The 15,678-nt window shown below is 37.3% G+C and overlaps 1 protein-coding gene across 3 annotated transcripts in view; it reads left to right on the top strand.

Annotated features, from left to right (window-relative positions):
• The window catches only part of SLC22A16 (solute carrier family 22 member 16), a 38,229-nt gene that overhangs the window by 15,405 nt on the left and 7,146 nt on the right, over positions 1–15,678 (top strand). For 2 of the 3 annotated variants that reach the window (XM_074862289.1, XM_074862290.1), the window contains exons 2-7: positions 4,072–4,548; positions 7,311–7,428; positions 9,339–9,888; positions 11,746–11,873; positions 12,266–12,375; positions 12,876–12,975. In XM_074862289.1, coding sequence (XP_074718390.1) covers positions 4,072–4,548; positions 7,311–7,428; positions 9,339–9,888; positions 11,746–11,873; positions 12,266–12,375; positions 12,876–12,975 — 1,483 coding nt within the window. Of the gene's footprint in view, positions 1–4,071; positions 4,549–7,310; positions 7,429–9,338; positions 9,889–11,745; positions 11,874–12,265; positions 12,376–12,875; positions 12,976–13,578; positions 13,689–15,678 lie in introns of all 3 variants that reach the window. The other variant, XR_012628117.1, reaches the window with a different exon arrangement.

Below are 15,678 nucleotides of genomic sequence, written 5' to 3'. Positions count from 1 at the left end.
AGCACCAAGTCTTCCTGCAAAGAGAAGCTGCTCAGCCATCACATGAGCATGGGCTGAGATGCAGCCCCGGGGTTTTAAGGCTGGGGAAGAGCATTGACATGGCCACAGCAAGAGGGCTGGGATAAAACTCATGCACCCAAAGGTCTAAAGGGAGAGATCCCAGGCTAGCAATAACGCAGGCAGCAGCTTTATGTTCCTCCTTGCTCAACACTGTCTGCAGTCCCAGCCTCTGTTCCAGCAAACCTGTGTCTACCATGAGGGCTGGGCCTGTGTCTTTCTCTGTCCCTTTTCAATCTTCAGCCATTCTGTAAAGCGAAGTTCAATGTATCTATAGTATTCTCCCATCCCAAATATCTTCCTCTCTACATGCTTTTCATGCCTTCAGTATGTTGTCACTGACAGCCTAATTAATTTCTTTTTGGTAAGTATGCAAGTTAACAAATTTCCTGACCTCTACACAACTGGTCTTTCTGGAAAGAAAGCTCTTCCTACCCACAGGAGATTCTCAGCAGCTCATAAGGTTGGACTTTTCAATCTAGCACCAGTGGGGATGCTGTTACAACACTACTGTAGTTGGCAATGAATTTTGCCTTCACAGCAAAGCGGGCTTTCAGGATATTTTTTATGTGCTTTTTATATATATATACAGAGAGAGGCTTAGCCAGCCCGTTGTGGAATTTTACTGGAGAGAGCAGTAGATAGTTTTTACAGGCAGGGAAGCAGCCCTTTAGTGTGGTGGCAGCCTGTTAGTGTGGTGTGGGATGCCTTCAGCCACTGGTGCTGCGAAACACTTTTCTAACTTCACATCAGGCCTTATTCTCCCCTATTTCTGCTCCCTCTGCATGCTCCTTGGCTTTTTTATTGAGCAGTTAGAGGTTAAAAACTGCAGTGCAATCCGTTCTGCAGGATTCTGCAACAACACAGCCATTTTGCTGTAAAAACACGTTTTCCTGTTCTTAAATGAAGTAATAAACAGCATAAATTATGTCTATTAATGTGTATCTGGCATTCTGTTTGACTTTTTGTGTTTGCTTAGCATAGGTGAGGCAAATTAGGTAGGAAAAATAATGATACTACAGACTGGATTTCTTCGTGATTTTCGTAACATTGAAAATGAAAGAACATTTTTACAAGAATCAGTTATGTCTAGTTCTAAGTTAAACTCTTGAAAGGTGGGTGAAATATGGCATGACACAGATATTTCTTTAAAATAAATCCTCTATAGATGTGGAAACTGTTCTACAGGACACAAAGAAAAAATGAGGAAAGGATAGGGACTGTAATTAATATAGTTTTAGAAAGTAACTGAAGGGGGATAACTGGTAATTCTGTACAGCTAAGTGATAAAAGACAAGGAAGATTTATTCAAGGTTGCACAAGGATGTTTTATAAACTGTTAATAGTCTTACACTGGAAAAGGGGACATCGAGATTAGATTTAATGAGAAACTTTCCAACAGAAAGACTTGACAGTGAAGCAGTCTGTCAAAGTGGTTATTGAAGTATAATCACAGGAAGTGTTCAGGAAGAGGTAAGATAAAACTCTCAAGGGAGCAGTTAGTGCAGACATTAGCTAGACCTGATCTGAATCATAGCCCTGGTGATGCTCTTGGGATCTGGGTTTTTAAAAAATGATGTAGTGCATTGGTTCATGCCATCTTCTTAGTCCTTACAAGTTACCTTCTTTCAAGCCTCTCCAACAAGAAAGGGCATAAATATATCTTTCCTGGTCACTCTACTCTGGGTAGAAGAGAAATGATGAACCTGATATTTCTTGTAGTGTGAGAGCTAATTATGAAACTGAAGAAGAATGTATGGGAGTTTGAAATTATTTCATTCTTCCTCTATCTCGGAAATACCAGCTGGGCTATCAGACACTGCAGTTTCATGATGCATAATGACAGATATTGCAAATACTGGGGATCTTGGTTCCAGGTATGACACTTTCTATTAGCTAGTAGAAGATGGAACCTCACAGCTTCTAGGGATTTAATTTGCGATTTTGCTAGAGGTCTTCTAGTCTTGATTTCAGTGTTCTGCATACTGTAACAATAGCCCAAGTTGTTCAATTTGTTCTTGCTCTGCTCTTTTTAAAATGAGTTTGTGTCTTTTGATGGGAACAATTAAAATTAAACTAGAGAAGAGGAACTAAAAAACGTTGACCCTATTTGTCTGCATTAATAGGGTGACAAAGGTTATGTTTCAGAATAACCTTTGCTTTTTTGTGGTCCAAGATAGCCTTTCAGAGCTGTTTTAGCCTTGCTTTGATTTATGGCTAGCTACTTAGTCCTCAAGAAGCTATTTTCTTAAGAGGGGATTGATAGGTTTAAGGGATGCTATGGTTATGTTGAATTTCTCTTGAGCATATCTCTTACAAGAATTTTTGGGAAGGAGCAGCACAGCACGTGTGTGAGGATTGCCTTGCAGCGTCTTCAAGAGGGAGCCAGCTTTTGAGCTGCCACAGTGGGTTTAGCAATTCAACCCTCTCCTCAGACTGCCATGAAAAAGTCAATAGAGCTGTTGTCAAGAGAAAGGGGGATAAAAAGCGCTGCATCTGAACAGCAGCAACGCCATTGGAAAGACAGGATAGGCAACTGGGTTTACATTTACCAAGGAAAGAAGAGTCACAAGAGAATGCGGATGGTGGATGAAGTTAGGTTATACAAGACAACTGTTGAATTGGAAAGATTAATTGGACATTAAGACAATGTATCCAGCAAATTCTATTTAAATACTTTGGTTATAGATAGTTTAGAAATTGATTAGAACATGTTATGGTAGATGATTTAAAAGTCCTAGGCTAGATACTGTTGCAATCTTTAATAGGGAATTCAATAGGAATTTTAGATACATTCAATAGGGAATTCTAGATACGTTTTGGAGAGGAGTGATCTAGAGGTCACATTTGTTACAGGGATTGGAATTGGTCTGACTTTTCTCACATTTCAAGGCAGTTGGTTTTTAGGCATCATTTCCTGTAACTTCAGCAGAGATAGCCTCTGATCATTTTAAAAAAAAGCTGCTTTTTGTTTCATACTATCAAGGCTCACCGCATCCTGCAGTAAGGATGTATATCTAGAAGCTCATTGAATGCTTCTTCAAATTAGTGCAATTGATTGTCCTTCAGGAAATAAAAAGTGGAGGAAAAACCAAAGCTTTGTTGTTTTTTCTGAATAGATGTTGTATAATTATGTGCATAATTTTAACATTTAATTGAGAATAAGACTCCTTATGCTTAGATTGTCAGAAACTGTCTAGAATTTGCAGTCAGTGGTACTAGAGTTCATTGGAAGTCTTTCAAAATTCAGAATACATGTGCAATTTAAATAGTAAGATTTACTTGCATCTCAAGCATGTTTTAAAAGCTGTTAAAATGCCAAAATTGAGGCTATGCATAAAACATTCTTTTACCATGTTTGCTTTATGATACAATCTTTAATGGATAACTGCACACCCTGTTCAAGCCAAAACCCAACCCAGTTTACAGCTATGTTTTGGTACAAAACATTTCACACTGTTCAGATTCTGTCTTCCTCTACATGTGTCTACGTGTATTCTCTCTTTGTCTTTTGGAGGCAATAAAGAGAGATGGAAGATAGATGGAATACAGTTATATAGATACAATTAAGTGAAATGGTGTAATGTGTTTGGTTTGTTTTCTTTGATGTACGTATCTCTATCCCTCAGAACCTGAGATTGCAACATTCTGGGTTTTCTAACCATTCCAGTAATCTAAGGCCTTATTTTGAGGGGATGTACTACACAGAACTGGAGGGTGGAACTAAGTGCTTAAGTTCAGAATTGTTTCTTTTTAAATGGTCTTCTCTGTGTATGACTAAACACATGACTAAGAGCAGCATTTATTTCCTGTCAATAGATTACTTCTGCTGTAGACCTTTTCTCATCTTTGTCCCTTGCAGGGCTTAGCTAATATTGAAGCAGCACTATATAACAAAACACTGGGCACTTTAATGATGTCTCCATTTACCGATCCTAGCAAAATAATTATGGTGGGATTATTTTCATGTGTAAAGGGCTTTTCTTCAGTAAACCTTTTTCTTTCCCTTTACAGATTTCAAGCATGTGTTTATTTTGCATCTGTCTTTCAAGCTATGTCATGTGGTATCCATTACTTAGCATCTGTGTTCATGGCTGTTACTCCTAACTTTGTATGTGGGATTCCTGGAAATGTGAGTAGTGTTCTTTTCTACAACTCCTCTGAATCAAGTATAGAGGACGTCTGGACACTATGGACATCAACAGAAAGTTACATTGTAGTCCAGCTGGAAAACGGAGAAATTTGGGAACTTAATCAATGCAGCAGGTCCAAACGAGAAGTCAGTTTGGGTCTGGCATATGAATACAAAGGCAACAAGTCTATATTTTCTTGTTCTGATGGATTTCTCTATGATGATACAAAGTGGAGGAGCACTGTTGTTACGCAGTGGGATCTGGTCTGTGACCGAGAATGGCTTGCAAAATTAATTCAGCCTACATTCATGCTTGGAGTCTTGATTGGAGCAGTGATTTTTGGTGACATTGCTGACAGGTAAAGTGCCATCCTCTGAAAACTGTAGCTTCAGACTGCAGTAACTCCACGTGTATCTACCTGTTTTGTTGTTTTTATTAATTGTGTATTCAAAATTATGTATTCACAATTCAGGAGGTTTTGATATTGTTTTATTCACAGATGTGTTTAACTCAATTTCTTTTTCCAATAGCAAGTACTAAATTTAAAATATATGTGCAAATCATTTGCTTTTAGAACTTTTTTCCTACTTTATATCATCCATTGTTCTAGGCCTTGATCCCTCAAATTGCCTCCTGCAGCTAGTATTTGCCCTTAGATAAATTTTTTCTTTTTTAACAGGAATAACAAAGGTTAGTAGTAATAGCAACAGTAAAACCTGAGAGTAGATTTTCACCTCATTTTCCATGAGGAGAGGTTCCTCATGAAAACACAGATTTTTATTTCTGGATATGATAAACAGCTGAAGGGCTACTGGAAGGTTAAAACTCATGTATTTTAAAATCACAAATTTCCTAACCGCTGTCATGAATACAGCTCTGTGGGGCTGATGCAGAGGCTTTAAGGGTTTGATCAGTCCCCACGTTCTTAAAATAAACACCCATACACTATTTTTCCTTGCTCTCTGATTGTAGTTTTTCCCTGAATGATTAGCTTAAACTTCAGTCTCTTGAAGGTTAGTTCAGATAAGAGGATAAATGGTGGTCAGTGAGCTGTGCTGTAGTTTCACTTGTATACCATCATGTACAAAGTTCTGTTTGAGCACGAGGAGAGTCAGTCCGTGAAGGGACTCGACCCGAGCAGTCCCTTGCTCATGGTGCCAAGGCTGTCCTTCAGCCTGCTCCCCTCCAACACTTCCTCCCTGGATGTTATCTCAGAGCGTGCACTGAGATCCACCATCAGAGCTAGAGTCAGAAGCAATAGTGAGATGCAGGATGTACATCTGAATCCTTTTGCTTCCCTTGGTTTTCTCTCTCAACATAAACAGATATATTCCTACCTCAGAAGAACACCCAGCCATGCCCCTCTATCCATATGAAAGTCACACACCTAAGCTATGTTGTGTTTGGTTTTGTCTCAGGCACTTTATGTACCTGTGTTTTGCTTTGAAGGCTGGTTTAGTGTTACTTATCTCTTTCTATAAAGGAGCTTGTTGACTAACAGCTCTGTTAGGTGAAGGGTGACATTTTATCCCACAGCTAACAGTATAAGCAGAAAAAGGAGACCAGGCGTGTTTTTTTCTGATTTTCTTTCATTAGCACAATGCTACAGTGTGACACTTACAACATGCGAATGCAAAAAGCAAAGATGATCTTTTTTTTAATTTGGCTTTTAGAACACATGGAATCAATCCTGCCTCCTGATCTAAGGTTTTGTAAAAACATATTTAATGCAAAACCAGAATATAATGCCAACATTTGTTCTGCATCCCTTTAAATCATTCATAGCTTTATTAATTAATACTTGGACATGATTTATAAGGTTATGATCATACTGTTCGCATTTCCATTAATTCAAGCCATGGACAGCAAGTTAAGATAATACACTATTCTGAGTTGCAGATTTACAACTTTCTGACACATCCTGGCTGGTGGGAAATAAGTTTGTGGGTTCCTCCCATTCCCAATTAACAGATTTCCCAACAGAAGAGTTCTGACAGCTAGAACTCATTGGGATCTCTTCTGGCAGGGATCAGAGACCAAAGGTGCATGACTCCAGGTCAAGGTTGGAGAAAAATAGGACTTGTTTTAAATTAAAACAACAAATGAGCCCACACTCCTGAATGTCCTCAAACTCCCTGTCTAAATGTAATATCCACATCTGTGAAAATCTGTTCACAGTGGAGTAGATGATAAGAGTCCAAGAGAATGTTATCAGGGAAGAAAAATTATTCCACACATTTTGTATTACAGAACGTTTGTGGATAGAATATAATGAATCCTCAGTAGAGTCTTGTATATCTACTTCAGATTTCTAGGTTTTCTCCTCAGATGAGCTTCTTATTGATAGCATGTGCTCACTTGTTTAGGGACAACTGACTACTTGGTATATTTGCTCCCTGAGATACAGGAAGAAGATAAACAAATGGAAGTCCCTTTTTACTAAATGCCCTTCTTTTACTCTGGAAATTACTATGTTGTTGATGGGAAGCTAGTATTTGACATTTTTTACTGTTAGTATACTAGTTTCCTGGATTTCTGTGTTTGTATATGCATGCATGTGTGCTGTGATGCAGTCAGAAAATTCAGGGGAACTGTGTAATTGTCATTTATTAGAGAATTCAACTTTAAATAACTGGACAAAGATATGTTACAGAAGCCTTTCATTACTATCCAAATTGGTTGTTACTTTGGCAAGAGATGGCATGTGTTATCACAGCTAACTTTTGGTAGAAATTATTAACTGGATGTGACTTAATATAAAATACCTGAAAAAGTGAGTCTTACCTGCTGTTCTCATAAATAAGACAGAGTAGATTTGCAGATTACTTATGTAGAAGTTAAACATGAAACTGGAGGTAGCATATATAATGCCCACTTCTGCACGTTGCTTCCAGCCAAGAATTGTGGAATGGAAGTTCCGACCACAGGAGCTTCCTTTTTCTTGGAAGTTGGAATTACTGAAAAATTAATACAGGTAACTAAACCAGAGTTTCTGTGGTGAGTGAAAGTATTAACTACAGTATTTTCAGACTCACTTCCAGATAGGCTCTTTGGAGTTGCAGGTGATTTTAATAGAACGTTTGTGGTTATTCATAATTTTGTTACTGCTGTGATTTGCAGACTGGGAAGACAGCGTGTTATATGGTTCACAAGTGCTGGTCAGTTTGTATTTGGCATCGCAGTGGCCTTCACATTTGACTACTACAGTTTTGTGATTGTGCGCTTTCTCCTTGCTATGGTAAGAGAGGATGTTCACCCTTGCTCTTTTTATGTGTCATTTCCTACCCCTTCTCAGGAAAACCTCCCTTTTGTTATTATTTCCTCCCCCACTTCATTATTCTAAAGCCCCCTCTGTTGCACTTATTTCAGCAGAGCAGGGAGAGTCTGAATGTTCTTGGACCACAGCACTTTTCCTCTTTGAATTAATAGAAAGCGTCTGTCTGAAGCAGTGTTTGGTACTTCCTCCATCCCAACCTCTGCTGGACTGGTAATTAAATACCAAGTGTGAGCAGCAAACTCTGGATTCTGCATTGCAGCTGCCATTGTGTTTCTCCTTATTGTTAGAAATGGAGTATATTTTTCTTAAAATAACAAATCTATAATAAGTATGATCTTTATCTCTACCATTTTAAGTGATGGAGGAGAGATGCACATTTTCTCTTCCATGCATCTCTTTGGTTTTTGAAGCTACATCTGGAATACTAAATCCATAGGTAGACATGTTTAACACCTAGATATTGATATAGTACTTAAGGGTATTCCAGTATATATGTTTATGCATATCTATACACATACTTTTATATATATTTATGATATATATCCAATACCTGATATATATTCAATATTTATATGTAGTAACCAATTTTAAATTACTATTTTACATCTAAAAGTATAACATTTGTAGTCTTTCAGTACATAAAGAAAATACATGTATAAAGAGAATGCTATCACAAGAAAAATTATGTAATTTATTTAAAGTATGTTAGAAATTTGAAAATAATCACATAATTAATTTTATTCCTGCTGACAGTGCATTAGTCAAGACAGGACCTTGCACCTGGAGCTCCCTTTGTCTGATTAGAGCTCAGAAGGATTTCCTAGCAGGAAAAACTGCTTGGGCATTTCAGCCTTGAGCAGGGAGATCAACAGGAGTCCCTCTACTGACTCCCTTGTCTGTTCATGCTAGGGTCTCTGGTAGCTTAGAAAAGCAAAAAGCTCTGACCAGACCAGTTCTGTAGGTTTTAACTGCCCACTGGGACTGATTTGTGAGATGGAGGTCTAAACCTCTAGCCCTGTGCCACTGAGATCAGCACAGCTCTCCTGTCAGGTTCAGTGGGTTCAGAATCAGATATTATTAACTGGGATATTTTTAACCAGAAAATTGATTAATCAAAACAATATACTGGAATATTTTCTAGTGTAGATTTTCTAGCAGTGTTTTGAAAAGTTTTGAGATACCAAGAGTTTGCTGTTGCTAGAGAAATTGAAATATATATATATATTCAATAAAATATATATATTCAGTGAAGAAATACTATAATGCAGAATATACCAGTAATTGCATTCACTAGATAACATATGAGAACCTATAACCATATATATGAGATTCTCTTCCAACATTGTAAAAATTTGATTTAATGAGATAATTTACAAGGGTGTGGAAGGAAATTCTCAGTAAAATTGCAGTTCCCTGACATACAGTTTATTAATAGCCTACTTAAAAGCCAAAGTCAAGATTTTCAGAAGTGGCAATTACTTCAGGGGACCTCATTTTCCCCAGCGTCCAGTTTGCGATGTCATTTAAGGGACCTGATTTTTGGAGGTGAAGGGCTTAGTGACATCAGCAAATTAGGCTCTTTTTGAGGTGTCTCTTGCTGGCTCTCCCCCACTACAGAGAAGCATCCAAAATCACTTCACAGTTCTAAATACAGTGTCCTGGCACTGAAGGTTTGAGTGAACTTTTTCCCCAGCTGATTTGTTTTCAGGGTTATCTTTTTCTGTTAGTGTGGGACATGCCAGTGCGGTGGCAGTTAAGCTACACAAATGTGGAACACTCTTAGCTGTTTGTTTTTGCTGTTGTTGCACAAGGAGAGTAGATACAAACCTCACTCTTTTTTTTTTTTTTCTTTCTCTCTCCCACCCTCCCAGGTTTCAAGTGGCTATCTGGTTGTCGCTTTTGTTTATGTGACTGAATTTGTTGGCATTAAAGCACGAACCTGGGCTTCTATGCATGTCCATGCTTTTTTTGCTATGGGAATTATGATTGTGGCACTCGTGGGATTTTTGGTTCGGACCTGGTGGGTCTATCAGATATTTCTCTCTATAGCGACTCTTCCCTTTGTCTTGTGCTGCTGGATGCTCCCAGAAACACCTTTTTGGCTCCTGTCAGAGGAAAGATATGAAGATGCACAAAAAGTAATTAATATAATGGCAAGATGGAATAAAGTAAGCACTCCCTGCAAAGTTTCTGAACTGTGCTCAGTCCAACAAGATGACCTAGTCAGTGGTACAACGGGTGACAATGACACGTCCTCAACAAAGAAGCACAACATCTTAGACCTGTTTTGTAACTGGCACATTGCAAGAAGGACCATCACAGTCTGGCTGATCTGGTTCACTGGGAGCTTGGGGTACTATGTCTTCTCCCTCAGTTCTGTCAGTCTAGGAGGCAATGAATATTTAAATCTCTTTCTCATAGGTAAATATTTTTGTACCATATTATGTTTATGACAGAACTAGAACATAACATTTAGAAATGTCTACAGATCTGACAGCCAATTTTTTAACTTTGTTCATTCAATTATGAACCTTGTTCAAAAAGTTTGCTACCTCTTCATAAAGTTGACTAACAGAGGAGGAGTATAATTTACCCCAAATCTCACTGTTTCTGAAAAAAAAAGATAATTTAAAATTCATTAGGGTACAAAATTCTTCTCCATCTGTCTCTGTGATTGTAAAACCATATTCTGCTTGTCTCCTCTTTGCCCTGCAAGCATATAGCAGATCCACACAAACACCAAGGGTAGCAGACCAGAAACACAAAATTCACACAGCTCTGTTAAAGGCAAAACTGTGTAGAAAATAGATTCATAATTCTCAGAAGCAAGAGTAATTTTAGTTTTCTCAAAAGTATATTTTTAACTTAGTTGTAGTATTCTTTTAATTTTGTCAGTCTAACTGTAATCTTCCTCTGGTATGTAAGTTGTTTATAAAGGCAACTCAGTGCATTCAAGGCCTGATCCAAAGTTTGTTAAGATCAGTGGAAATATTCCATTGACTTCAGAAGACTCTAGATCAGGCACGCAGCTCTGAGCCAGCAAAGAATTAAATCATGCACTTTGCTTTATGCAGCTGAGTACTCTCAGTAAAGTGAATGTGACTGTTCATGTACATAAGCACACAGAAGGACTGGGAGTCCCATGAATTCAGTTTGTGTTGTCACATTTTATACTGTATTAGTAGACTGATGTGTTGAAGAGTGGATGCTAGTATTGCACAGGTAACTAAACTGTTACGGTGGAGTAACACCGTGCGTAAATCACCATATCCACCTCTTCCTTAAATACTTTAGCAGACTAACAAATATTGAATAATTGCAACCTGCTTTGACCAACACAAGCCCAAAAGGTTGTTTCCTGATATAGGTATATTGACATACTGTACATGCTTAGTAAAGGAATGCAACCTATTTGTTCAGGGCTGTATCTTACGTTCTTCCTTGAATTTACATTGGACATTATAGCATTCTTCATGAGCAAGTGGTTTAAAACATGTCCAAACTGGCTTAGGCTCAGTATAATTTGTCTAGGGGCAAACCATGCTTACACAGGGTTTGTGAACAGTCCTGGCCAAACGCCAGTTCCTTTAGAGCTGCAGAAGTTTTTCTCTGGAAAGAGACATTAGGAAGAGACAATCTGAGTAAGAGTGGGGTTTTGTAAGAAGCTGCCCTCTTTTTAATGGAGAAGAGGGAAAGCTGGAACCCCATTCTCTGTATTTGTGAAACTGACTCAGGAAACCAGACCTGGAGAGACCTTGCTTGCCTTTTACATTGGGGTGATTTGGGGCTGAAGCTCGGGGAAGCGCCTGTGTCTTCAGTTCTGTGTCCACCTGGAAGCTGGAAAATCCTGAGAGGTGTGTCAGTGTGAGGCTAGTAATATTCCTTGAGGGCATGCTTAAGCTGTTGATGTGAAAATACCTGAAGCAGAAGAGCAGCAAATGGAGAGCTTTCAGTCACAAGTGCCAGTGTCATAAAAGCAGGAACATGGTCTTGCTGTTTTCTGTAATTTTCCACCCCAAAGAGAATTGGAACTGCTCTGCTCTGTGAAACCCTTTTCCCTTTTCCTTCTCCATCCCTCACTACCGTATTTTAGACCATGTTTTCTGCCTTCTGTTGCCATTTCTGTTACCAAAGGAACTAGCCCAACACACTGATTATCTCTAGATTTCACTTATTTATTATCCCATAGATTGAATTAATGCTCATAAAGAGGAAGTTAGAGTTATAACATGAATATGTGTAATCATGACTTAAAATGAAATAATTTCATACTGACAGGTGCTGTGGAGTTGCCTTGCTATATCGTTGCTTGCATTGGGATGGACAAACTGGGAAGGAGAAACACACTCATTCCGTTTCTTATTTTAAGTGCACTGATCTGTGTTTTAATTATGTTCATACCTCAGGTTAGTCATGTATTGTTGAAAGTGTTCCTATAGTAGAAATTAATTTTATAGGCTTTTAAGTCTGTAGATGCAGCTGCTCTTTCTAAATCATATAGTTGATTAAAGGCTGTTTTTAAATCGCAGCTGCCAGTCTAAGATAGATTTCTGTATTTTCAGTACAGGTTTCACTATCATTGCTAGAGTCACATGAAAAATGTTCCCAGGGCTTCAGTGAAACAGAACTGGTGAAAAGTGATATGGAGACTAGTTACTTATTGAGACCAATTTTAAAAAAACAAGCAATAAGTATTGCTTATTGTTTAAAGAAGGGTCACAACTTTTCAAGGATTTAAATTAATTTTGGAACAGTGTTATTTTCTGGTGATTTATTTATTTGTGCTCTCTTTCAATAGGATTTCAATATATTAATTATCTTAGCAAATATGGCTGGAAAATTTTCAATAGGTGTGGCATTTGGCCTTATATATCTCTACACAGCAGAATTGTACCCCACAATTGTAAGGTAAGAACTTTCACCAGTCAGGTATTTTTCATTACTTTGTTGTTTATCCTTTCCTTTGTTGTGCTTCTGTGCAAGATCTGGCAGCTCTTGGCATCAGTGGCGGTGATCTGAAAGACTTGGGATGGGATGAGTTCCTCAGCTGCTTCAGAGTTGTCTAGTGTTTGGCTGTACCATAATTTTTCATTTATTTTTCATTCCGTGTGCATTGATTGGTTTCATTGGGGAACTAGAAGAATACTCAGTACTTTCTTAAACATTATCTATGCCTTTCTTACAAGTCCTGGTTGTTCATCCTGTGGTCTATGCTGAATGATGATTATATTTTTAATTATAGAAGCAGCTGAACTTCACTACAATATAAATTTACATTGGCATAGCAATAGCTTCTTAGTGTAATTGCTTAAAGACACACACCCTACTGATGTTTTAAGTGTCTGTGCATTTCTAATTGTTTCCTTTATCTGCCAGAATTCTTATCAAAGTCTTTGTTTTATGTGTAGATCACTTGCTGTTGGAAGTGGAAGCATGATGTGCCGGGTAGGAAGTGTGGTTGCTCCTTTCTGTGTGTATCTGAGAAGTGTTTGGATTTTCATGCCACTTGTAAGTATGTCTTTTAATAGTGAATGTTTCTGGTTTGGAAAAGGCATATGTGTCACTTGTTTTCTTAGGAATCAAAAGCTGAACTTCTGTTTTGAAAAGGAAATTGAGTGAACCATTGTTCTAAATTTTAAATCTCAAAGATTAGTAACTTCATATTGTTAAAAATGTGCACATAAAGCAAAAGGGAGACTTTGAGTCACTGAAATCTTCTGAAGTGTTTTTATGATAGAAGAGATAAAAATACTTATGCACTGAATCCTAGTATAAAATTGATAAAAATATTTTCCATAAAAATATACTTAATCTACCGTGTAACATTTAGGAAGTGTCTTAGTCCATACATTTTTACTCTTCAGGCCTAGCAGTTCTTGACCATGCTTCTGATTTATTCTTACCCTTTTTCAAAGGCATAGTTCTTTCATTCTTGAAATTCACCATGGGTGACTGTTTTTTTCTTATATTATTCCTTAATCTTTTCCATGGTTTCCCTGGGACATTGCATCTTTGGTATAGCCTTCCAAAAGATCAAGAATGTCTTATGCTTACTATATTTGGTGTTCACAGCTGTCCCAAAGCTCCCTTTTTGTGTTTTTCATTTACAAGAACTGAACAAAACAATGAAATAGGAAAAGAGAAGCAAATGGTATATCGATGAGGTTCACAGTGACTTTGACAAGCAACAGGACGTTGGATTCATCAAGCATATCCTACTTGTAGGTAACTACAGGTCATGCTACCACTAGGTTTTGTCTTCTACCAACAGTTGCCTCAGAAAAACAGAGGTGGGACCATTCCTTTGTGGACTTTGGGCATTTTGTCTGCATTATCTAGCATCAGATCCATTTTGGACAAAATATTTTAAGTATTTCCTGCTCACAGATTAATCACATTTCTTCATTACATTTCTGTTATGAAGCATTTGCTGCTTAGAAATCCTGCAGCTATTCAATCCCTTTTTTCTCCTGAAGGATAATTTATGCCCATATATGTAAAAATAGAAGGTATTCCAAAGTTTATGTTAAAGCTTTAAGTGGAGAAGAGTTTATTAATAATTTTTAAATAGTTTGAGTTCTTTCAAAACCCCTTAGAATTCACTGTGACTAGCACACCAATGTTATACATAGATTACACATGTCAGAAGGTAAAAATGTAATTGGATGTGTCTTTAACCTGGATTCTTACTCTAATTTTGTCCACCACATTGGAATTTCCTGAAAAAGTGGCATTATGTCTTTTTGATTTTGCAACTATAAAATCTTCATTTATAGATGCTAGAGATTGGTTTCAGAGAATTCTTGGGAACTCATTTCATTATTTAAATTAATGACTTTCAGTCATTTTGGATGAAAATTAAGAGGATGAAGGAGACCACAAATTAATTTATTCCCTCAAGCTCCTAAAAAATGTTTTATTTCTTAATAATGGCCCCATACAAACCAAGATATCATTCCAGAAGAGCTGAAGAAACATTTGCATAGCAGAGTGGTCATGGGAGAACATTCTTTTTCTCTTGTCAGCCTTTACTGGCTGAGATAAGCTTTATCTGTGCAAAAGTGCTGCAGTTAAACCACAGATGGGGAATGCTCAAAGATGCTGGAGAGCAGTGCAAATGGCAGTATAAACAGAGGAATTATTTCAGCTATGAACAACCCTCAGTGTACAAAAAGTATCCAGAGTATTTGTAGAGTTGTGTAGTTGTTCAGAGTGAATGTTTTCATTATTAGCTCCTATTATAAAACATTTGTCAGTTTATTACATAGGCTTGTCTTGAGTTGGAGCATAGTGTGCTAAGTCTCAGGTCACCTAAGTGTTTTGAAATGGAAATGAAATGAAATGGATTACATTTGTAAGTAAACTGGTATACATCATGTTGATCTGTTGTATACACCACACATTGTCAAGCAGTTACTACTGCTATTTGTTTGACAATCTGCTTCATGCAGTTATGCCACCTGTGAGTAATGCAAGCATCTCATTTGAACGCCTATAAATCGAATAACTTGACAAATATGTTTTTCATGTGACAACTTTGTATAAAACTTACAGTAAAGCACCTGCTCCATGTATAACCTATTTCTGTTTCTCAGCTGTTAAGAATTATGTTACAGTAGCCCTTTAACAGACTTCATTTTTCTCTCAGATAAACCATAAATTATAAATGAAAAAAAACTCCACAGAGGTCAGTAAAGTTAAATGAATGCAAATCCTGTGTCTAATACTAGTGGATTTTCAGGACAAAATTTAACCTTTTTTTGTTGAAGTAGGAATTTTGTAAGTAAGGTCACATTTTAGGTTGATTCAGAGCCATCAGATGTGGATATAAATATAAATAGGAGACTAGAATAATAATTTGTTCTCAGAAGTAAAAGTATTATTTTGTAAGGGTATTTAATTCAAATTATCTTCTGTTCTAGACTAAATATATTAAGTCCTTGTCTTAGGTCACTGTGAAATTAAAATTGTTGCTCCGGGTAGGAAGGAGGACATATGAAAAATCGTGGTAAATCTTTTTTTGAACTTCTTTATGGTAGCTGTTAGAAGCTGCTGGCTGTACTGATGTGTTGGGAATACGTTGAGAGTCTGACTAAGCAGAAAGACAGATTTCAAATTAAGACCCTGAAAAAACAATGAATTTAAGTGGGTACTCCTGTCAAATTAACTTCAGTGGAGCTTAAATATCCTTAAATACTTTGTACTATAGTA

This window comes from Strix uralensis, chromosome 3, assembly GCF_047716275.1.
Source record: "Strix uralensis isolate ZFMK-TIS-50842 chromosome 3, bStrUra1, whole genome shotgun sequence".
Classification (NCBI taxonomy): domain Eukaryota; kingdom Metazoa; phylum Chordata; class Aves; order Strigiformes; family Strigidae; genus Strix; species Strix uralensis.
This window is presented reverse-complemented; position numbering and strand designations above follow the sequence as displayed.